Source organism: Theropithecus gelada, chromosome 7b (assembly GCF_003255815.1).
Source record: "Theropithecus gelada isolate Dixy chromosome 7b, Tgel_1.0, whole genome shotgun sequence".
NCBI lineage: Eukaryota > Metazoa > Chordata > Mammalia > Primates > Cercopithecidae > Theropithecus > Theropithecus gelada.
Genome location: NC_037675.1, coordinates 48,214,731 through 48,240,145, shown reverse-complemented (window position 1 = coordinate 48,240,145; position 25,415 = coordinate 48,214,731). Strand labels below are relative to the sequence as shown.

Sequence of the window (25,415 nt, the reverse complement as noted above, 5' to 3'; positions counted from 1 at the left end):
CTTTGGCCTCCATCTCTCAATTTTCCTCACACTTACACCCCGGTAGCCACTTTTCCATGTTCTATTTTTGTGTATGTGAGTTTTTGTTTTGTTTTGTTTTGTTTTAGATTCCACATATCAGTGATATTGTGCACTCTATTTCTTTCTGGGTCTGCTTTATTTTACTTAGCTTAATTCTTCGAGGTCCGTCCTGCTGTTGCAAATAGCGGTACCTTGTTTTTTTTTTAAGCTAAGTAATATTCAATTGTGTAATCTGCAATTTCTTTATCCATTCATTCATTCATGGACATTGATGTTGTTTCCATATCTTGGCTATTGTGCATAATGCTGCAATGAACCTGGGTGTGCAGTTGTCTTTATAAGTTGGTGATTCCTTCTGGGTAGGTATCTAGAAAAGAGATTTCTGGGTCATATGGTAGTTCGATTTTTAACTTTTTAAGGACGCTTCATACTGGTTTTCACAATGGCTGAACCAGTCTACGTACCCATTAATAGTGTAGAAGTTTCATTTATCTCCAAACCCTTGCCAATACTTCTTATCTCATCTTTGTTATAATAGTTATGCCAACAGATGTAAGATGATATTTCATTTTGGTTTTGATTTCCATTTTTATGATGATTAGTAATATTGAGCACCTTTTCATCTACCTGTTGACCATTTTACTTCTTCTTTAAGGAAATATCTTTTGTCTTTTGCTTATTTTTGCAGGGTCAGATTATTTGTTTTTTTTGCTGTCGATCTGCATGAGTTAATTACATAGTTTGGACATTAAACCTTTATCTGATAATGCAGTTCACATATGATTTTTACAGTTCATTGCTAGCTTTGCATTTTGTTAATTGTTCCCTTTGTTGTACTGAAGCTTTTTAGTTTGATGTAGTCCCAATTGTTTATTTTTTATTTTGCTGCTTATGCCTTTGGTTGAATATCCAAAAAATTCTTGTCAGAGCCAATATCAAGGAGCTTCCACCCCTTTTTCTTCTAGGATTATATAGCTTCAGGTCTTATGCAAAGATCTTTAATCCATTTTGAGTTAATCCGTGTATGCTGTAAGATAAGAGCCAGTTTCATTCTTTTGCATTGGATATTCATTTTCCCACACTATTTACTGAAGAGGCTATTCTCTCTTCATTGGGTCTTCCTGGTGGACTTGTCAAAAATTTGTTGACTGTATATGCTTAAGTTTATTTCTAGGCTCTCTGTTCCATTTGTCTGTATATCTGTTTTTATGCTAGTCCAATATTGTTTTGATTACTATTGCTTTGTGAATACATTTTTATATTATTTTCTTTAAAAAGCTTATTTTAAAAACATTTTTAATAAAGTCACTTGTATCTTAAGGATTGATGTTTTCTATGTTTTCTATGGCTCATTTCCCCACAGATGAGGGTATGTTAATCTGACTGTGACCAAAGTGGCTATTATGAGCCAGAATGTCTCATATTAACTTCTACTACATAACACATTTACTTCTGTAAGTTTAGATAGGAAACTTGCAAAAGTTCAAATATCATTTCATTTTTAAGTCTTAAAATATTTGTTATGATATTTATTATAAGTATTATAAAGCAAGTCTCATCATTTTAAAAAATCCAATAATAAGGAAATGCTTTGGTGATTAAACTGTAGTTACTAGAATCCTATATATGTGCTAGATTTTAAATAATAATAATCTATTCTTTTAGAAACTAAAATAAAAAATTATTTAATTTATCTAAATTTCACCTTCTTATGTCCTATTCATTAAATGTCAAATCTTTTAAACTCTACCAAATCATGAATATAAACAGTATTAGTCAATATAATTTACTTAATCATGATTATAATTCATTATTAAACGTACTGCTAACTATATAAAACAGGAAATAAATTATATTAATATAACATGATAAATATGCTCTGCAAGTTAAAAACATTAATCATTCCCTAAGGTAAGTGTTAGCAATTACCTTTCAAATATTACAAAGGGGCAAGAATAAGAAAGGCTAACAAGATTCATTTGAACATTATTTATTCTGTATGTTTTCTGAGATACCATATTTACTCTTTTCTCTTCATTTTTATTTTATTTTTTCTAGAATTATATTTAGAAACAATAATTCTACACATTTTAATAGAAAGGGTTAAAATATAAAAATATAGAAACAATTTAAAGTTAATTATCTCATTGATTTGCTTGGGATTAAATTAACTAAAAGAACATAGCAATCACTCAATAAGTATTGGCTATGTTTTAAATATTCTCACATATCTCTTTAATATACTTTAAACTGACACATTAGGAACATAAAGTCACATAAAATATGTACTAAATATTAAAGACTATGTAAAATGCCAATCTTTGTTTTCATCTTCACTTCAATTTTAGCTACTGTGAAAGCATAATAAAGAACTTACTTTTTTCAAAAGTTCTGTTTTATTGTATGTGTCATAGTTTTTTTGGAACTACATATTTAACTTTGTCATAACACCCTTCATATATGTAGGAAGTTTTAGGTTTGATGTTTTTTCAACTTCAATTTCTACTTTTTCTATTACTTCTATTTCTGTGATCACTGAGCAAGAATATTTCCCTTGGTTGTCACTAAAGACCTTGTTCTCTGTGCTTAATGCTTAGTTTTCTTTAAAAAAAATCCTTGAAGTATATTTGCAAGGCCTTTCATTTATTTACTGGTGAGTGTTACCAGAGACTCTGCTTGCATAGCCAGTTCAAATCTCTTCAGACAGCAGTGACTCACTAAGATAGGTGAAGGAAGAAAACTTGCTAAACTGCATGGAAGACTGAGAGACCCACTGATGCTGTGGACACATTCAATGCTGTCTTTACCTGAGAGCTGCTGTGTTTGTTTTGTTTTATAATCAGTAACTGATGCTAAAAGAAATATAAATAATACTATAGGGAATTATTTTCAAGATACTCAAAGTTAAATGCAAGTTCAAAGTAGTTTGCTATATAAGTTAAAAACTTTTTGAAAAGGTCAGTTGAGAACTTGACAAATTAACAAATGCATTTTTCTATTCTTGTAATTTTCTTTATTTCTCTCATTACTTAAAATTACAACAGAGAAGGCTAAGGTTTATGGCACAAGAATGGGAAGACTAACCCACACCTGCACAAAACAAGAAAGGTGACAAATGAACTTTTAATAGATTGTATAAAGTCCAAGCAAAAACAGTAGCCTTGAAAACCTAGTATTTAAATCTAATAGAGGTCATAGTGGCGGAAGTGAGCAGGAGGTGGCTAAGGGAGAAAAAGCGTTGAGTTCTGAAATGCTTTATGTCAGGAATAAAAATATCAGGAGCAATTCCCAATGAAAATACAGAGTTCCAGGCATGGGAAAGAGGATTATTTTAGTGTAAGTGAGAGAAGAGCAATAGAGTGGGTCCCATATTCCCTGATAAAGAAGGGCAATAGAGTGGGTGCCTATATTCCCTGAAAAAAGGCATCTACAACCCACCACAGTAGGAAAGAACGATGCCTGCTCACTTCCCGACATGTAGTTAGGGAAGATAGCAAGACTTGCCTAGAAGATCTGAGATCTAGGTCCCACTTGGGGGAGCACTCAAGTAGCATAGTAGGGTAGACTGAGTCAAATTTTCAAGGAATGGGGCCTGGCTAGTTCTTTGCCTTACTTATTTCTGGGGAAGCTGTCAGGATTCACCAATTCCACACCCCTTCAAAAGAAAAGGCAAAGATAATGATGTTAGACTCAAAGAACTTGTGATTTGCCTAAGAAAAATGCAGACTGAATAGAACTAGTGACTAAAGGCCAAGACAGTTCCAAGGACATAAAAAGTAAATGCTATAGATGCTAGACACTAGAACACAACTAGAAAGACCAGTTGAAATTGACTGAGTTCAAACAAGAAGTATTTGCCCCACTACCACGCCAGGATGCTTTCAATTTAGACGTAATTCAATTAAGAAGAATAATACAAGATTCCAAAGACCAAAGGCAGACAAAAACTTATAAATATCTGGATATCTAAAAAATACACGGTCACTTCTAAAGGTGTTAGTAGCATGAGCAAAGTATGATAAGAAAAATATTTATATGATGTGAAAAGTGCCTACCTACTCAGAAGAATTCTTGCTGAATGTAAAGAAGTTGATACTCAAATTTGTGGTAATGAAAGAAGAAAAGTTATGTAGTTAGTTGAATAAATGTTTGCTATTATTAGTAGAAAATAAAAATAAGATTTGTTTAATGCCATGTTACTTATTATCTCCTTTCCCCTAAAAGGGGTTATTAAAACACTAGTGCATCTTAAAAATCAGTGTTACATTTTATTTGGGATTATAGACAATTTGATTTTAATCCATGAAAATGTCATCTTCATGATTTCTTATTCTGTTGGATAATCATTAGTGTGCATGATTTAGGGTCTGTAATACCTGGATTTTTAACATCAGCTATTATTTTTACTATCACTGTGGTTGCTAAACATGAACAGAAGTTTCCTATAAAATGGATATATCAATCTGTCTCTTACAGAGTTACATAAACATAATTGAAATAAACACACATATATGCCTTGTATTCAGTTGTTGCATTTCCCCTCCTGTTTTAGTTTTCACTTACCTGGTACTTTTCAGTGGAGCTCATTATAGTGGTTAAAAAGATTTATAGTCCAAGAAAAAAAAAAAAGGAAAACATGGCCACTTCTATTCCCTTCACATTTCAGAATCTGTTGCAGCCTTCTGCTTTTAAATTAGCTAATTTTGTTTCTTATAAAATTAAGAGAAAAAATTAACATGATTTTTCCTCCTGAGACCTTTTCAGCAATAGCTTTTTATTTATCCTCTGTGGTAAAAATAACAAATTACAGTTTTTAATAAAAAGTCTCATTTTAGGGGACTTGGGGGTTTTTAGGCTAACCTCTAAATCATCTGAATGGAATATACCTCCTGGGGATAAAAGAAAAATTCAATGGATTTTTAAAATTGATATGAAGAAAATAGTTTAACACTTATTTACATATCATCATGCTTATAAGTATGATCTGGGATTGTCATCTGCAGTATTGTTTAGAACCCATCTTCTTGAGGGTTTTCTGGTATTACTTTCAATCAGAGGAATAATATTGCATCTCCTTTTGTGTGTGTGCAAACATTGCATTTAGTTTTCCATTTTTACATTTTGCACAGCTCACTGAGATACAATATGAAGTATTTAATTGCTTATTCTGCCAACTGCTGAAGTATATACTTTCATTACAGCTTACATTAAAGACTTGGAATCAAAGTTATTGCTTTTTTAATACACATATGAAGTTATGGACACTGGAGTTTGTAATAAGTAAGAACATTAATGTATTTCCCGACTAAAATTACTTGAGTAGAACACTCATTATAATAAGAGGAGACCAGCAGTGTCTCCTTTGTGATGTACTACAAATTTTCAGTGGTATTAAACTCTTATTTAAACTTAGTGTTAACATCCAGAAAAGTACACCTTGATTAAACTTGTGTCTTTAGGTAACAATAAAATGTCAAATTATTCTGTATATATTTTTGTGTGTTTAAATTGATTTTATCTATCTTTAAAAATCATAGCACTTTGCCTATTGTTCATATATATATATATAAATCTAAAATTAAGAGACAGTAAAAGTGTCATCATTTATATTATGTTATAGAATTTGAACCTACTGAACTAATAGAAGCTTCATAATACTTAGTATTAACTATGCGTTCTTATCTGAAAGATAAGTACTTTCTGTGGAATTAGGTTTTTTATCCTTCACCACTGTATGTAAATTCAGTGACTGTAGGCAGTTTTCACTGAAATAACTTTGATTTTCTGCCCTACTCCTTGGAGGCCAGTTAAATATACATTGTACGCTGGCATTTAATTTCATCATATTTCTATCAAGTTAATGACCAGACATAGTGTATTGTAACTAAATATATAAGGGATCTGGTAAAAACAATTAAAGGAGCAATATATTCAGGGAAAACAAAGGAGGAAGTGATACCAAAAAGAGCCATTTTTGGTCTAACCACATTCTGAAGCTGCCACTTAAAGAGTTACCTTAACCTCTCTCTGCCTCAGTTTTTTCATTCATGAAATAGGGCTAAATATAGTTACTACCTACTAGGGTTTGTGGGATATATTACATATAATGATAGGTATAAGACAGTTAAAATGGTGGCACATGGTAAAGACTAATAGATACATTTTTTTTCTTAATTTTCTGAGCTGAAAATACAAGTTAAGAAGTTATCAATGTAGAGATATTAGAAGAAGCTACTAATAGTAATGAGGTGGTTTAGCAGGACTAATCTGTGCCTCACCAAATGTAGCCTCTGGATTATTTGTATCCAGATTACTATGTGGGAGAGGGGATGCTTTTCAAAGACTGTATTTCTAGATCTCATTGAACCATACTTACTGATGGTTGAGACTTACAATTTTGGTTAACAGTGTCGTCCGGTGATTCTCATGCATGCGGAAATATGAGAACCACTAATACAGAGTACCAAAAACACCATATACAAAATTCTGGAGAACATCAACATTTAGAACACAGGAAAAGAAAATAAGGAGTAGTCAAAGATGCAGATGTGGGAAGCAATATGAGAGACAGCACTGTCATAGAATTCAAGGGAGAAAGAGTTTTAAGAAAATTCAGAATTCCTTCTCTCTCTTATTCTCTAATTCTCTTTATTAAAAACAGAGAAACATTTCAGACCTACACAAAAGAACATAATCATATTTTTTACATCTACATTAATCTAAAACAAAACAACAGAAATCACCCAGCAGAGTTGAAGTCCTTTCTTTATCCCACACAATTGCATCATCTTCTTTTGACACTCTCCTAACCTATTTAAACAGTATCTTCAACTCAGTGTTTATTATTTCTCTGAATTTCTTTATTCTTTAATGCATATGTATCTATACATCCTCTTTAAAATACACAGTTTAAAAGTAAATTTTATATCTACTTCAAAATTAATTTTAGTTCAATATTACTTTTGTGAAATTTACCCATGTTGATGTATGTGGAATAGGTTCCTTTTTCAATAACTTTGATTCCAAGTCTTTAATGTAAGCTGTAATGAAAGTATATACTTCAGCAGTTGGCAGAATAATATTTAATTGGCAGAATAAGCAATTAAATACTTCATATTGTATCTCAGTGAACTGTGCAAAATGTAAAAATGGAAAACTAAATGCAATGTTTGCACACACACAAAAGGAGATGCAATATTATTCCACTGATTGAAAGTAATACCAGAAAACCCTCAAGAAGATGGGTTCTAAACAAATTACAGTTTGTAAGGATTCAAGAATCTCATATGCCATTAATATGTTATGCAAGGAGTAGCTAAACTTAGATCTCTCCCGACTTCCAGATCACAGACACTTTGGAATTTTCTCTTACTAAACATTAGTTGATATATTAAATCTATTAAATACCTTTGATCATTTGGCAATTACCTGCAAACGTATGCATGCAAACATCTCAAAATTTCTGTCTCATTATAGAAACTTGAACTTTAATGATATGTGTTCGTTAATATAATGTACATTTTAATTTAATAAAATTTCAGAATGTGCTTTCAATTTTCTTAGTACCTCTGAAGAACATACTGGGAACATTATTCTACTCTTGTTTTGATTTCAGGCTGGGCAGCAGCGTTGGTGGGAGCAGGAGATTAAAATAAATGGGAATATTCAAAAGGGAGAATTAATTACATATAACTTGACAGAGCTAATTAAACCAGAAGCTTATGAAGTCCGACTGACTCCTCTCACCAAATTTGGTGAAGGAGATTCAACAATTCGTGTGATCAAATACAGTGGTAAGTAGCCTTTTATTTAAAATTATTTATATATCAAACCATATGGAAAATTTTGGTTGCTGCTCTCTACCAAATGTAGACACAAAGTAAAACTTAGCCCATAGACTTTCTGGATCATTAGCCAGTTAACTAAACAAACCAAAACCAAAACCTTAATCACCACAAATGTGACATTTGATTACAAATATAGAGATATAGAATAATTTAATTGTGAACCTATGTGATATAAGCAATGTTTCTTTATTTTTGATCCTATAAGTTATAGTACAATATTTGTCTGCATTTTATCTTTTCAGATTATTAATGACTTTAAAACTTATTAAGAAGTAAAAAAGGATCAAAATGTCATTTTCTGTTTTTTAAATAAAATTAATAGATTTCAGTTTTAGAGCAGTTTAAGGTGTACAGAAAATTGGCAGGAAGTATAGAGAGCCCTGTTTCCCTGACACAGTATCCCCATTATTAACATCTTACATTATTGTAGTACACTGGTAAAAACTGATTAACAAATACTGAGAAATTATTATTAAAATCAGTATTTTACATTACAGTTACTTGTGTTGTACAGTTATATGGATTTTGAAAAGTGTATATAATTTCTCCACCATTACAGTATCACACAGAATAGTTTCACTGCCTGAAAAATCCCCATGCTCTACCCATTTCTCTCTCCTTTCTCCAGTTCAGACAACCAGTGATATGTTTACTCTGTCTATAGTTTCTCCTTTTCGGGAATGTTGTAAATTTGGAATCATACAGCATGTAATGCTTTTTAGACTGCCTTATTTCACTTAGAAATACATAAGGTTTCTGTATGCCTTTTTGGGCTTTCATAGCACATTTCTTTTTATCATTGAATAATCTCCATTGCATAAATGTACTACAGTTTATTTATATACATATCAAAAGACATCTTAGTTGCTGGATTTTCGTCTTGGTTGTTGGTGGCCATTCATTTTTCGTATTGCTAATGTTAAAAAATGCTAAATGTTTGTGTGTGTGTTAGTCATAGTTTTCTTTTTATTAACTATATGCATAAAATATTTCTTCACTACTTAAATGTCCTATTTGGAGAAAAATAGAAATTAGCGCAGAACTTTGAAAAAGTTAAAAGTAGATCTAAAACTTTTGTCTAGAATTAATACCTCAAAGAGAAACAACGGCAATTAGATATATTTTTTTTCTTTTTTTCTTTTTTTTTTTTTTTTTGAGACGGGGTTTTGCTTTTGTTGCCCAGATGGGAGTGCAATACCACGATCTCGGCTCACTGCAACCTCTGCCTCCCGGGTTCAAGCAATTATCCTGCCTCCGCCTCCCGAGTAGCTGGGATTACAGGCATGTGCCACCATGCTCTCCTAATTTTGCATTTTTAGTAGAGATGGGGTTTTTCCACGTTGGTCAGGCTGGTCTGGAACTCCCAACCTCAGGTGATCCACCAGCCTGGGCCTCCCAAAGTGCTGGATTACAGGCATGAGCCACCGCGCTCAGCCTAGATATGTTATTTTACTGTATACTAAAGAGATAAATATTTTAAAAATTGAAATTTGTGTGCATTTTAGAATTTTAATATTCAGTGTTAGTTGTAGAATTTTCAATGTATTTCAGGTTTGAATGAATCATTATTTAAACAGTCGTATTTATGGTATTGTTTCAGTAGAATATTATTATTATTATATATATTTTCTTGAGATGGAATCTCACTCTGTCTCCCAGGCTGGAGTGCGGTGGTGTGATCTCGGCTCACTGCAACCTCCGCCTCTTGAGTTCAAGTGAATCTCCTGCTTCAGCCTCCCCAGTGGCTGGGATTACAGGCACCTGCCACCACGCCCAGCTAATGTTTGTATTTTTAGTAAAGAGGGGGTTTCTCCATGGGCAGCCTGGCCTCAAACTTCTGACCTCAGGTGATCCACCTGCCTCGGCCTCCCAAAGTATTAGGATTACAGGCATGAGCCACAGCACCCGGCAGGAACATGATTCTTTTTATCATTGATTATCAGAGCTTGACTTAAAAAGATAATAGAATACTTTGTTTGCAGCTGAAGTTCTCCATTGTGTTTACCCTTAAGTATACGTTTCCTGCTTAAGGGGGAAGTAGTGCATACTGTCAAATGTGAAAAATGAAGTAAAACTATTAAAAACTCATTAAAGTTGTTTGTACTTATAATTTTTACAAAAAAAATAAGATGTATAATGTAGAGTGCATTAATATCAATATTTTTAAAAAATGAAGATATTAGGACCCAGAAAGTTTCAGTGTCCTGCAAAGTTAAATGACTGTGAAATGACAAACCTGACTAGAATTAGGATTCACCACTCCATTAGAGAAGATCTTGACTTCTTTGCTAAAGTTAATTGATCATTATGACTTTCCTTAAGAGATTTTAAAAAGTTAATTAGCTCAGTAGTTGTTATTGAAAACTCTGAGGCAACAAACTAAAATGAAAAATAGATGTGGAAAATAGATATTACTTTTAATAAGTTTTCAAAATTGTTTTTACATACTTAGGCATACATGTTAAAATCTCCAACATTGTTATTAAAATTATTTTTATGTAATACAGGTTTGGGCAATGTATACTTTAATGGTTTAGAGGCAATGTACTAGTCTGTTTGAGCTGTCATAACAAAATATCATAGTGCGAGGCTTAAACAACACAGATTTATTTCTCACACTTTTAGAGACTGAGAAGTCCAAGATCAAAGCACTGGCACAGTTAGCTTCTGGTGAGAGCTCTCTTCCTAATTTATAGATGGTCACCTTTTCACCGTGTTTTCTTCACATGTCAGAGAGAGCTCTCTGTGTCTCCTCCTCCTCTTATAAGGACACCAATCCAATTGGATTAGGACCAAGATTAATTTAATCTTAATTACCTCCCTAAAGGCTTTATCCCCAAATACAATCACATTGGGGATTAAGCATTGACATATGAATTTTTGTGGGGACACAATAGTCTATAATATGCATTTATAAAAAATTATACATGCAAGTTCAAATGAAAAAAGAAAAAAATGGACTCGCCGCAATATTTAGAAGTTAGATTTGCAAATTTTCACAAAGTTACCTGCATTTTGTATAGTGAATTTGGTGACTAAAATGTTGGGGGAGAAGTCTCAATGAAAATTCAATCTGGTAAGAGCTTTACATGTACATATGACATACTTAGAACTAAATTATAATTCAAGGATGCTTACATCTTTGAAAGATAGCACATAATTTTAAAAAATTTTCATATTAACTGTGAAATAATTTTAATTTTTATTAATTTTAAAATTAAAATACATTGATATCTTGCCATAAAATTCAATTGTTATTTTTAGTTCACTTTCAGCTCCTTTTCTATGTTATTCTTTTCATAATTTGCAATGTGGAATGTAGAATCAAAAACAACTACAGTAATGGGAATCGTCTTCTGTATGTAGGGATAGCGAAAATCATTGAAAAACTTACTCTGTTAAAATTTATCATTTGTATATTAATGTTACAATTATATATTAATATTTTTGCCCATCAGACTTTATTAGTATTGCACAAATTTAATAAAGGTGGTTAATGACAACCACTAAAAAAATGACAAGTTCTTCTGCACTGTAGATTAACTGCCCATTGTAATCCTGGGAAACTAAATTCTGCCCATTGTAATCTTGGGGAATTACATCAATGCTCTCTATCATCCAGATTGGAATATTTTCTCAGAATGAGTGGTTAATTTATACATAGAGATACTTTGGCCCTTAGATGAGAGATACTTTTGTTGATGTGTTAGTTATATTTAAAGTATTTGTTTCTCTTTGGGTGGAAATTCATTGGCACTTGTATTGCAAATATAATTAGTTTTCTAGGAAAAACAATTCTTTTGGTACCCCAGAACACAAAATTTGTTGCTCATCATTTTAAAACTCTGTGTGCATGCACTCCTGTGTATGTATGTGTATATTTTAATGTAATTAGACAAAAAGGCATTGATGTAGCTATTCATTTTAGTACACATATTACAACATATCAGGATTGCTTTATTTTCATATGTGCCTTTAACTTTCTGCTTTATTCTCAGTAGAAGTAGAAATCAGCAAAAAACAGAAGTGGAAATTCTGCTAGATAATTGTTTTCATTGTTAAATCATCTAGATTATAGATTGGCCTAGTGTCAGCCTCAGTTTTGATATCTGAATATTTTTGTTTAGTATTAGTTCAGATATTTAAGAGGTCAGAAACTCTGTATCTTGAAAAAGGAACATTTCCTGTACTGTTTAGCATTGGTCTTTTTGGTAATTTGAGGCTGTTATTGCTGAGCTCCAAAGCAGATTCTATTCAATCCTCTAAAACAAAATGGATTGCAGATGTAAATCTCAATGGCCACAGTGGGAAAGATCATTAAGTTTTGGTAAAGAACTATGAGACACTGATTAGACTTTTATTTATAAAAGACATTCGAGCCATGCTAACATTTTTTTTTTGTTTGTTTGTTTGTTTGTTTCTTTTGCTTTTCTTGTAGCTCCTGTAAATCCTCATTTGAGTAAGTATATTTTAACTTACAAAATGGCACTATATTTAATAAATACAAAAATAGAATGTTTATAAATATACAAAGATTGTTTAGTAACTTAGTTGGTTTAAAACACAATGGTTCAGAATCATTAAAATTTGCATTAAATGTAGATTTTAAATTTCAAAAGATAGGGGTATAAAGACAAATTTTTTAATACTGATAATTGAGGTTTATAGATTTTCCTAAATATTGAAATATGGAGCCATTTACCAACCTGCTTAATACTTGCTATTTCTGCAGCTGTGGGATTATTTTTTTCTTTTGTGGGATTGCATATCATTTTTATTGTTGTTACACGTTTCTTTGATTTTCCTTCTTTGAATTTCTATATTCCACTTATAAAAGAGTATGGTTACTTAGAAAGTTGGTGTTTGATGGGTTTAATTGAGACTTTCTTTTATAGAACACTAGCTTACACCCCAATGTATTTGGTTTAATTTAGGTTATGAATTCTGTAAAATTGTTAAATTTGGGGACTTCTGGAAAGTTATTTTTATTTTGTTTTATATTAAACGTTATAAGATGATATGTATCTACCTGAAAAATATTCCCATATATTAAAACTTATCTCTCCCTGGAAAATAATTTTTAATCAACAGAGGATTTACTATGAAGACATATTCTAAAATCCGAGCTATTTATTTGTAATTTAAGGTTAGATTTTTTACAAATTTAAGGACTAAAGAGCATCGCGTCGTCTCTGGGTGCAAAAGGACCACTGGGTATCAGGCTTCTTATTCCTGAGTTTTTATTTTTATTTTTTCATCATATTGGGAAGGATTCAGGGAAAATTCTGCAGACCAAATAAAGCAAAATTTTGAAGACCATGTAATGGAGAATATTTAAAATATCTTTAGTTATTTCTATGTAGCCCCAGAAACTCCGCCAGAATCATGCTGAAATTAGAAAACCAGTGGAAAATTCAAGATCCACTCAATTCTCAGTTCTACATCTTCGTGAAAATCCTGGACTTTATTACTTTCCTACTTATAAACTCTTTTCGTATTTTATATTACATTGGCTTTTGAAAAGTTTGTACAACTCATTGCATGATCATTATCTATCAGATATTCTTTATTCAAATAAACTTTTTAAATGATTAAATGTATTTGCACATATTTATAATTGTCTCTTTATAAAGTGACAGGACAATCATAAAATTCTTGGGTTTTAACTAGTGAGTTTCATTTTCATTTTACCTGCCAACTTTTTATGAATTTTCTTCAGTAATAGGTTTATTTATTGTAAAGATATATGTCCTTAGAAGGAATCAAGAGCTATTGATGTTGCTTAAGTATCTTTATTTGATTTGAATTATTACACTAGTTATAATATTATAAACAACTTACACCATATAAAATAACCTAAACTATGAAAATTTTTAGGCACAACTGACGTTTTTTGTAGTTTTCATAATCTGCATTATTGCTTAATTTTACTATGAAAGATTTAAATATTTAAGTCTCAAAAAGTATTGTATGGTTTTTAAAGACAAGATATTTTCTCTTTTTAACCAAGTTCAAATTACAAAAAACAATTGTTCAACAGTGTTATAAAAATTCATTATACATAATTTTAATAACATATAAAAAGGAAGACTTGGCAGTAGATATATAAACTGAAATCCTTAATCTTTACATTTGTTCTGTAACTCTTTTTTGTGCATATGTAATATGTAATTAAATAACTGAAAACATTCAAAATCAAACGTTGCCTTTATAGAATTCAAAACTCCAGAGTAGCAACTAATGGAATTTCATGTCATAACTAAAATATCGTTAAAGAAATACATGCATGTATATAAATGCATACACTGCTACACTGCTGTTACCAACATTATTTTTCCAACTGATAGCATCAAAAGGTTGTCTTGTTTGGGACAAGGTCTGTGACATAAATATGTGTCTAATATTATTGAGTTGGAAATTTATTGATTTATTTATTTATACTCCCTTAAATATGTATATTTCCTGTAACCTGACCTACCCAGAATATAGAATATAAATAAATACAAAGAGATAAAGCAAGTATTTAGTCTAAAAAACAAAAACAAAACATAAACTCATTTCCTAAATTTAAAGGGAAAGCCTTCTGTTTTATTTTTATTTGTAAGTACCAATAATTTTCAATTAATTGGTACATGATCTCAACCAGGGCTCCATTTCCAAGGATATCTGATAAATCTAACCCCTTGTGGGTAGGTTGGAGATAGACTAAAATGGAAGTATCTGTTCTTTAAGTGTTTATATCTCTATGAATTCCAGGGAATTTGGATTCCATTTGACTTTATCATTTAATAGCTGACCTTTGCCAGCGTTTTCTCCTCTGTGAAGCCTCATGAGTAAGGATTATTGTGATTTCATAGAGTTGTTATGAGGCTGAGTGAAATAATATACATTACATTTATTTTTTCTCAAGGATACACACTCTTTAATAATGTATCTAGTGGACCTTATCAACTTCTTTATTTACACCTGTTTTTTCAAGCAGTAAGAAAACCTTTGATACCTAGAAACATTACTACCACCCACATTTCAGGGATAACTGAAAAAGTCTTTCTCTGAACTTGTGTTGGCCCTGAACTCAACATACGTTAGGCATCCAAGAAATCCCACTCCTTCTTCAAAGTCTTTAAAAGCTCTTTTAATTACTTCATTTCCATACTGAATTTCAAGTATCTGGGAAACCCACATTCAGATAAAGTAGGAAGGATAAATACTTTTCTTTTTTTTTTTTTTTTTTTTTTTTTGAGACGGAGTCTCGCGCTGTCGCCCGGGCTGGAGTGCAGTGGCCGGATCTCAGCTCACTGCAAGCTCCGCCTCCCGGGTTCACGCCATTCTCCTGCCTCAGCCTCCAGAGTAGCTGGGACTACAGGCGCCCGCCACCTCGCCCGGCTAGTTTTTTGTATTTTTTAGTAGAGACTGGGTTTCACTGTGTTAGCCAAGATGGTCTCGATCTCCGGACCTCATGATCCGCCTGTCTCGGCCTCCCAAAGTGCTGGGATTACAGGCTTGAGCCACCGCGCCCGGCCAAGGATAAATACTTTTCAAAATAATTTGCTATTAGCTTGCCCTAAACACACTTCCATTTATGCAAATGGATATTTGAAAGCATCTCCAGACATGCATGAAAAAATTATAAACTTAAAGTATACCTATTTAAAACTACCCTCAGGTAAATTAATAAAGGTAATTTTCCTATTGACAGTTTTGTTTTGGTTGGTTCTGTACTAACAAAATGAAAGTTGGGAAAATTCTTCAGCAATAATTCAAGCATAAATTGTATTCTTTAATTTGAGTTATCTGGATATTTTAGAGAAAAATTGGTTATTCAATGAGATATTAAATTATTCAATGAGATATTAAATATCGGTTTTATGTTTAGTTGTAATCTTATTCACTATTATGGCTCTCATGCCATTATCACAATCTTGCATTATTATTGCTATGTAATATTTTATTTTTTCTTATGAAAATATTGCAGTATGTGTATTAATTTAATTAAAATTTATCAACAGGAGAATTTCATTGTGGATTTGAAGATGGTAATATTTGTTTGTTCACTCAAGATGATACAGATAATTTTGACTGGACAAAACAAAGTACTGCAACAAGAAATACAAAATATACTCCTAATACAGGACCTAATGCTGACCGTAGTGGCTCCAAAGAAGGTATGAGGGTATGACCTGTTGTGTTCATAGCAATCAGAGACTTTTAAAAATTGCTATAAATATGAAATACTATTATTTAGCCATATACTTGAAGATTATGGAATAAAATATTAAATTTTCCATGCATTATCAATTTAGATATTTATAAAACTTTGTAGATATTAATTTTTTCTCAGAATTCACTGATAGGTATAGTAGAGAGAAGAGGAATTTTTTGATAATTCAAGTCTAAATTTCTAATTTGTCCTCAACTTTTTATACATTTTATCTTTAATTTGGTAGATCATTTACTCTTTGTGTTAAAGCCACTATTAGTTACATATACACATACAGATTTTATAAATGAGATGCAAATCTTCCTATCCATCTTTATTTTGTATGAAAACTATAAGACTTCTCAGTGATTTGAAATTTCATTATGCCTAAGAATAATGTGTTTAAACAGTTTATTTTGTCTGTTTTAAGGTTTTTATATGTACATTGAGACATCACGACCCAGATTGGAAGGCGAAAAGGCTCGACTTCTCAGCCCTGTTTTCAGCATAGCTCCCAAAAACCCTTATGGACCCACAAACACTGCATATTGTTTCAGCTTCTTTTATCACATGTATGGACAACATATAGGTGAGATAGCAATAATTACTGATTCTTATAAAATTAATGATAACTAAGAAGAAAAAAGTTCATAAACACACAGCATTAAAACGATTTTTGGTCAAAGAATGCTACAATTTACTTTTTAAATGATTTATCTGCAAATTGCAAAATAAGATACTAAGAAGTTTTTCCCATCATCTAATTTAGATTAGAATTTGACATTTTAGAGCATCACCTACCTCCCTTTGGAATTCTAAATCAGGTAGACCATCAATTAGTTAAATTCTTTACCAGATCTCATAGAATTGACACAGCATAATTTAGGCTGCTTCTTTCCAAAGAAACTTGCTTCGATAGTGATTGAATGCATATTAATCATGATGAAAAGTAACATTATCACGTTGCCATATTGACAGTTATTTTTAGCACCATCCACCTATTTGAAATATTGGTGTGATTTTTTTCATGTTTTTAAAGTATGCCAAACACACACCTAGAATGTTCTAGGTCCTGCACAGCATACAAAGATAAAGACACATTTCCTTCCTTTAGAGACCTTGTACAGTAATAGAGGATAAGATTAGATGCACAACTGTGCCAGATAGAGCATGACATTACACTGAGAGTAGACCTAGTAAACTCTGCAGGGAAAAAGATCATGCAGGTCTACCATTCTTTATCTGCAATTCTAAAATCCTGAGAATTGGATATCAATTTTTAAAATTTAATTATTTGACATTACATGTTAGCCTGATATATAAGCTGAACTGATATGAACCTATTTATATTCTCTATCCAAATGAATGTGAACATTTATACCATTTGCAGCAAAAATGTTACTCTTCTTAATAGGATTCTACTCCACATCATTCCAGGACATATCACATAATATAAATGATATAATCTCTCACCTTTCTAACATACGACAAAATTCTGAATAATGAAGCATAGAGCTTGAACCAGGGATTGTGGATCTACATCTAGTTAAGGAATGAGTCAGTGCATCAGTACAAACAAGAGCATTTCCCTGGGTATGCAAAGGGGGTATGTTTTCAATAAGCAGAGATTAGCACAGGGAAGGTTAAGGCACTGGTAATAAGGAAGTAAAATTTGAGAAGTTAGGATTACATTAGTGTCTTTATATAAATTAATAAAATAATAGTATAAATATATATGATATAAACTAATACAATTGGACACATAATATATATCAGCCACCATATTATTTAAGCTAAGTAATACTCTCAATTAAGTCTGTAAAAGTGAACGTCACTGTCCATCTTTTACCGTGGAGAAAACTGAACCTCAAGAAGTTTGTGTGAACTTCCAAGTAAATGGTTGTGCTGGGATTCATTCAAACTCATACCCAACAGTATTAACTAGTATTCTTCACAGTATACTGACAAGCCTAAATGGATAGCACTCGAGTTTTTTTTGTTTTGTTTTATAATTTATTTTCATTTTTATTTATGAGACAGGCTCTTGCTATGTTGCCCAGGCTGGTCTCAAGCAACCTTCCCACCTCCGCATCTCAAAATGCTGGGATTGCAGGCATGAGTCATTGTGCCCAGCCAGAAAGCTCTTGAGAAGTTAAACTACTATATACTTGAAATCAGGAGACCTGGGCAGGAACTTGGCTGTAGCACTTAATCACTATAATACTTTAGAGAAATCACTTAAAATGTCTGAACCTTAGTTTCCCTTATCTGTAAAATGAGACTAATAACTCTTATTTCAGAAAGCTGTAGTTTAAGTTAAATTAGGCAACATACATAGTATCTTCAACCAGATGGCAGACACTCATAATCTTAGGTTACTTTGAATCTGAAAAAGCAATAATAATAGCAATAATAAAGTAATAGTCGACATTTATGAAGTATTCATTGTGGGCTAGGATACTTTGTGGATTATTTCTCTTAATTTTCATGATCAACATTTGTGCTTATTAAAATCATTATCCTGTTTCATAGATAACAAAATTGAAATACAAAGAACTTTAGTTACCATGCCCATCATATGGCTAAGTAGTGAAGTCATAATACCAACATGGGAAGGTGGACAGAGTCTGCCTGTTTTATTACTGCACAGGAACACTTGCTGGAAGATTTTTGCAAGCCTAGCTAAGTATGTGACATTTATTTAGTAGTGGCGTGAGTTATTAGACTTTTCCGCAAAAAGCATAATGAGATATTTGATTTAGGGAAAAAAAAAACATAAAAATAGGTAAAAATCATTCAGAAACAAAATCTAAACTGGGAAAACTGGGAATCACTTAAAAAACCAATGAAAGGAAACAAATCGCATAATTGCCAAACCATTTTATTTATTGCGGGATTACTATATTATTACTAATGTAGGATTAGCTCAACTCTAATTCTTCCTTTTTGTCAATAATGTATACTCTATTTCCTCTTTATTGTGAATATATTTCATGTACGTTCCTTCTCATCTTCCGATTTACATTGGATCACATATTTTAATTGATTTTTAAATAAATATTTCCAAGACCAATATTTTGAATTACTTTAAGTCATAAAATATGTTCACCTTATTTATAAGACTAGATTTTAGGGCTTTATTTTAAAATAATTTTAAAAATACTTTTAATACATCATTGTAATATACTTTTAACTTAACAGTTTTTAGTTAGTCTTATCTTCTTTATTGTCAATGGATGTCCAGTTGATGTTCTGCTAGTTTTATTCTGATTATTTTGGGATAAGGGCAAATTAGGAGGACAGTTCTCCATTTCTTGGCAAACATTTATATTTTGACCCCTGTGTCATTTCTTTGCTTCATCAGACTGAAGGTTGCAGGCTGGGAATCAGGTCTGTTACTTGGGTTCCTCTCAGCAAGCTGCAGGCCTGCTGCTTAGTAAAATCTAGGCAAAAATACCTGTTCCAGACATTGAGTAATCAGTTAAAACTAGATGAGATAGTTCATTAGAGAGATCTGCTGGTAGTTAAAACATTCCCTCTTTGCATATATTATTCTCAGACTTTCATTCATCTGTAAACTCAAGAGGCATTTATAGTCACTGGCTTTACAAATTGTATTTTCAGTTTTAGTCATTCTTTTGGAAACCAGGTTCAAAGATGCCTTGTCTTGAATTTCTAATAGCCTAATTAAATTTATAACTTCTTGAGTAATTGTAAATAAATCTTGCACTTTTAACTGTGACTAAAAGGATGGTATACCATTGAGAAGGTTCAGAATTATCTAATACAGAAATGAGCAATACCCTACTAAGAAGAGAGTTTCCTCTTTGAACCAAAATCAAATATGTTGCATTACTTATTCGCAGTATAACAAATTTCCCCAAACTTTTGTGACTTAAAACAATAAATATTTATTATCTCACAGTTGCTGTGGGTCAATACAAGTATAGCTCAGCTGAGTGCCTTTGGCTCAAGGTCTCTTCTAAGGTTGTAGTCAAGTTTTCAGACAAGGGCCCTGCTATAATTTGAAGACTCAGTTTGGGGAGGATACACTTCCAAGCCCACTTGCTTGATTTTTGGCAGGCTTTGCTCCCACAAGAGATTGGACTATAGATACTGATTTCTTGCTGGCTGTTGACTGGAGGCCTCCCTCAATTCCTCACCATTTGGACATCTCTACAGGGCTGTCGCATGACATGGCAGCAGGCTTTCTTCAAAGCAAGTAATCCATTAATAAGAGAGAGAGAATGCATGCCCAGGATTTTTCATAACCCAACCCCTGAAGTGATATCTCATAATGTGTGTCTTGTTCCATTTAATGTGACTGAGTTGATAATCCAAGCCCCTACCCAAGGGAAGAGAAATGCACAAGAGTGTTCATGCTAGGACCTAGGTTGAGTTGAGCTCTGCCACACTGGTACAATTTCTTTTTAGTTAAATGTTTCATCAAAATTGATTGAAGAAAAAAACATGTTTCCAAAGGAAAACTATAATGTTATCCTTAAAGTACCTGCTGATTTATATGTAAGTGATATAATATCTGGCCATTGATAATACTAAAATATTTTTTCAGCATTCCTGTGACTACTAATGGACATTTCAATTCTCAATGAATCTACTGAATTTCTAATGTTCTTGCAAAAAAAAGGGGGGGGGATCTCATATGATATCACTAGATATGACAAAAGCTTATAAAAATAAGTTAAATACATCATTCATTTCTTTAAAAAAAGAATGTGCAATGTAAGGGTCATATCATACCAGGAAATTAAGGCACTTATGAATACATTCACTATACTTGATACGAATGGTTCAATAAAGTTGTGTCTCTACAAAGCTAATTCTACTATGGAGTAAAGCATAGTAGAATTAGGAGGAAAGCAAAGGAGTTCATTAATGAAGAAGCAGGAGAGTGTAAAAGAACTGATAAGTAGAGAGATGTGGGATTGTAGAGGGGCTTATTTTAAGAGGAAAAAGAGGTAATAAAAAGGGTAAGCTTAGATGAGAATTTAGAGCTCTGGTTGGGAAATGAGACTTGAAGAGAGAAACTGATGCCATTTCCACTAAAGTGGGAAAAAAAGAATTAAGTATTAATAGTAACATAGCTTCTGATAGATTTCTAGCTGCAATAACAGCAAGCTAACATGAAAGTTGCCTTCCTAACAGTCTCTATTTTCTCTACAAAACAGATACAGATGTACATGTTCCAAGAGGAGATAGCTTTAGGAGAGTGGTAAATGGGAGCACAAAGTAATTGACAATATAGACACAGTTGGAGAGGTTGGAGATGAGGACATCAGTCTTTAGGTTTCTGAAATGCATTTTGGAATATAATGGCCAGTTTGAGTCTCCATCTGTGCATAGTACTACATTTCACTTGTTAACTGATTTTCTTGCTGTCTTTTTAGTCCATAGCTTCCAGGGTAAAGATCTTTCTCTAAAAGCAGTAACAGGACCCTAAGGATATATGCCCCTCTGGCTTCTCCTTCGGCCAACTTCATAGTCTATTCCAGTCATACTTGAAGTTTTCCTGGACAAGCTCTCTTGTGCCTGGAGCCTCTTCACAGGCTGTCTCCCTTGTCCTGATGAACTGTAGGCTTGATGGGAGTACAAATAATGTCTCTTCTGATAACACCCTGCCCTGCATGTAAATATTCAAGTACCCCCCAAAAAATTAATAAACAAATATTTGTTTAATTGTCTAATTGTATAAGTACTTTTTCTCCTATTTAATCTTCTAAGTCATGCATAACCTTCCTTCAAAAGGCAATTCAGGCACCATGGGAGGCTGAGGCGGGCGGATCACGAGGTCAGGAGATGGAGACCATCCTGGCTTACACGGTGAAACCCCGTCTCTACTAAAAATACGAAAAAATTAGCTGGGCGTGGTGGCGGGCGCCTGTAGTCCAGCTACTCGGAAGGCTGAGGCAGGAGAATGGTGTGAACCCGAGAGTCGGAGCTTGCAGTGAGCTGAGATGCGCAAATGCACTCCAGCCTGGGGGACAGAGCGAGACTACTTCGTCTCAAAAACAAAACAAAACAAACAAACAAACAAACAGAAAAGGCAATTCAGGGACATCTGCTGAAATTCTTTCCTATCTTCTCTGCTCCTTTTATTCCCAAAACTCCTGATATGCATACCTATCATAATGTTTGTCACACTGACCCCTGTAAAATTGTAAACTTCTTGAGAGCAATAACCATGATTTATTTATATGTGATTCTCTGAAACAACATTTACACAATAGATTTAAAGAATGATCCAAACTGGATTCTTTTGCTTCTGAATATACTAGAATAACAAAACAAGGGAACTGAAAGTATGCAGTTTAGTTTGGAAACAGAAGGTAGTTTCATGAAGACATTATAGATTGTAAAAAAAAAAAGAGAGAGAGAGAGAAGAAGTTGTTTATTAGTGACTTAAATGACTTAACTTGAATTTTCATCTACATGCTCTGGCAACTAAAGCAAAAAGAAAAGCAGAAGTGTCACATATTCTTAACAATTAATGCAAACAGAAATGCATATTATAAACCTACACTTGAGTAATGTAATCAGTAATATCTTTACTTAGTAAGATATTCATATAAAGAATAAACATATAAAACTTGTTCAAATAAAAATTTAATATATTGATAAACCATAAGACAGGGATAAAACAAAATTTTTGTTTTGAGCTGAAATATTAAGGACCAGGTATGTCACCTTATGATGATGTAACTTAATGTAGAGTTCGAATGTAAAGAATCTGAAATTACTCATTAAGTTTCTCTTAATAAGATTTATTAGATTAAGCAAGAGTTTGGCAAGAATGGATTAATGCTTTCTAACAGATATGCTGGCATTCAAGGATTTTAAACTAGGAACTTAAATATTTTTATACAAGATATTGAGAAAGCAAAGATAATGTTTTGCAAGATTTTAAGAGTTTGATTTTTATTCTCATCTTGGTCAAAGACTGTATTTCTTCTGATTAGAATTTAAAATGTCAAGATTCTTGCTTACATATCAAATACATTCTCAAATAGGAAATCAGCTCACATACTGGGATTTTTTTTTCCATGGAGTTAAATGCCATATGAGAAAGAATGTTAAGACAAGGAACTATTATTTTAGAGCCTTGATTACACTTACTCTGGGAGAATCTCAGTGGAATAAACATAAAATATTAAGGTACTTGTATTCTGATAAATTTTCAGAATTAAGTTCCTTGCAGGAGACAACTCTTAGGTGGCCAAGGGGATAGATAAGGCTACTTAGTGTTCTCCATTTAGATATTAGGGAATAACTACCAAACCATGAGCTGTTTGATAATAGTTAATATTAATTCACGCTTTCTGTTAAGAATTAGTCAATGCTGTCAGTGAAGTCCTGTTTATATTTAATACTGATGATGCCAATGCTGTCAATGTGAAAATAATGCTATAGGTGGAAGACATTCATTCAGTAAACTGCTTTGCTAAGTGAGATATATTTTAAAATTGAGGAGGTGGATAGAATCTAGCCATGACTTATTACAATAAGTCTCTTTTTACAATAAAAATTTAAAATAAAAAAGTTTACAATAAAACTCTTTTTACAGATACTTGTTACAGACCTGCTAGTAAAACTATATGTAATCTCTAATACATTTATCTTTTTAGAATCCAGGTTTGAACCACTAACTACTTCTAAACTAATCTTTTTTCTATTTAATTCTTCATTGATGATGGTCCCTTAGACAGTGTATATAATAAAATCTAGTGTGTTTAGGCAAAATTAATGTATGAACTGAGTAAGGCTGAGAACTCAGTAGCTGAGAAAGACTGTTACTTCAAACCATACGAGTCTCATTTTCAGCATAATTAACAGACAATATTATTTCATCAATTGACTTGATGGTAAGCAATTGAATTAACTGCTTCTGTTTCTCATCCAGTGTACCAAACTTTTAAAACTAATTTCACTGACATTAAGGTTTCTTTTACCCTTAGGTTTTGAATTCATTCATTTCTCTACAATAAGATGAATTGCACAGGCTGTATGCCTAATAGTGTTTAGGGTTCTACACAGAATAAAATACAAATATGATGAAAGTTTTTTATTCATAAAATAGTTCATCATCTTTTTGAGGTAATAAATTTCTGAATAAAATAAAAATTGAAAGTAATATGTATCAAAATGTAGGACAAGCCCATGGCATGGGTGAACAAGGGAGAGAACACTGAGGAGTACATTAAAATAAAAGTGTCTATGGAAGAGAAGAAATATAAGGCGTCCTCCAAAAGAGGTAATTATATAGGAGGAGGAGAACAAAGGTCAAAGAATATGAGAAATGGACAGAGCCAGTGTATGACAAGGGAGAATACTGTGCTTATGGGAGAGTAGAGAAAGTGATAGAACCAAAGACGGAAAAGGTTAGCATAAGGGATCCGACTTACATCAGAGAAATAGAAAGGAAAGCTATAATTTAAAAACATTTTGGACTCTAATGTACAAATTCACCTGTGCACCAGAAGGAATGGTAATAACTGTAGAAAATAAACTGACATTTTTCATTTAGGATAACACTGCAATTATATGTTGAAAAAATAATATCAATGGGTGTGTGCAGCTGTTTTTATTCAAGCAGAAAATAATGATTTTATAATTTCTCATTTTGTATGTATGTATAAAACAAATGATGCTAGCAATTACCTATCAGTATACATAGATCTTGCCTAGAGCTGGATGATTTTGGCACATCCTTATTTTTCATGAAACGTGAAACTCAAATTACTAAGTGTGTTACTGATTATAACAACAATGTGATTCATATGCAAGTGATCTCCAGACCTCAGAATAAACCACATTATAAATTAATCCATGTGAACTTGGCAATTTCAAGACTCTATTGGGAATATGTATGCACATTTTAGAACATATACTTAAATTATGTATCAAAAATATATACAATACATATTTATAGCACAATAATTAAAAGTAAAATTATGTTAAGAACTTAAGAGAACTAGGTAACATTAGTGAGAAATATTATTTTTGCAAATTATAGTTTATATTATAAGATATAGTAAATCATGTTAAAATAATAATCGGACTATTACATAATGCCATGAATAACCTCAAAGTTTTGGCCATTATTCATGAGATAAGACAGCACTTACATCATTTAGCATTTTTGCCTGCAGTCTTTTTTTTTTTTTTGAGATAGGAGTTTCGCTCTTGTTGCCCAGGCTGGAGTGCAGTGGCATGATCTCAGCTCACTGCAACCTCTGCCTCCCAGGTTCAAGCAATTCTCCTGCCTCAACCTCCCAAGTAGCTGGGATTACAGGCACTCGCCACCACGCCCAGCTAATTTTTTGTATTTT

The 25,415-nt window shown here is 32.3% G+C and overlaps 1 protein-coding gene across 1 annotated transcript in view; it reads left to right on the top strand.

Moving 5' to 3' along the window:
* Positions 1 to 25,415, top strand: part of MDGA2 (MAM domain containing glycosylphosphatidylinositol anchor 2) — an 849,182-nt gene that overhangs the window by 800,476 nt on the left and 23,291 nt on the right. The window contains exons 11-14 of the mRNA XM_025391973.1: positions 7,637 to 7,814; positions 12,307 to 12,327; positions 15,878 to 16,033; positions 16,499 to 16,657. Coding sequence (XP_025247758.1) covers positions 7,637 to 7,814; positions 12,307 to 12,327; positions 15,878 to 16,033; positions 16,499 to 16,657 — 514 coding nt within the window. The remainder of the gene's footprint in view (positions 1 to 7,636; positions 7,815 to 12,306; positions 12,328 to 15,877; positions 16,034 to 16,498; positions 16,658 to 25,415) is intronic.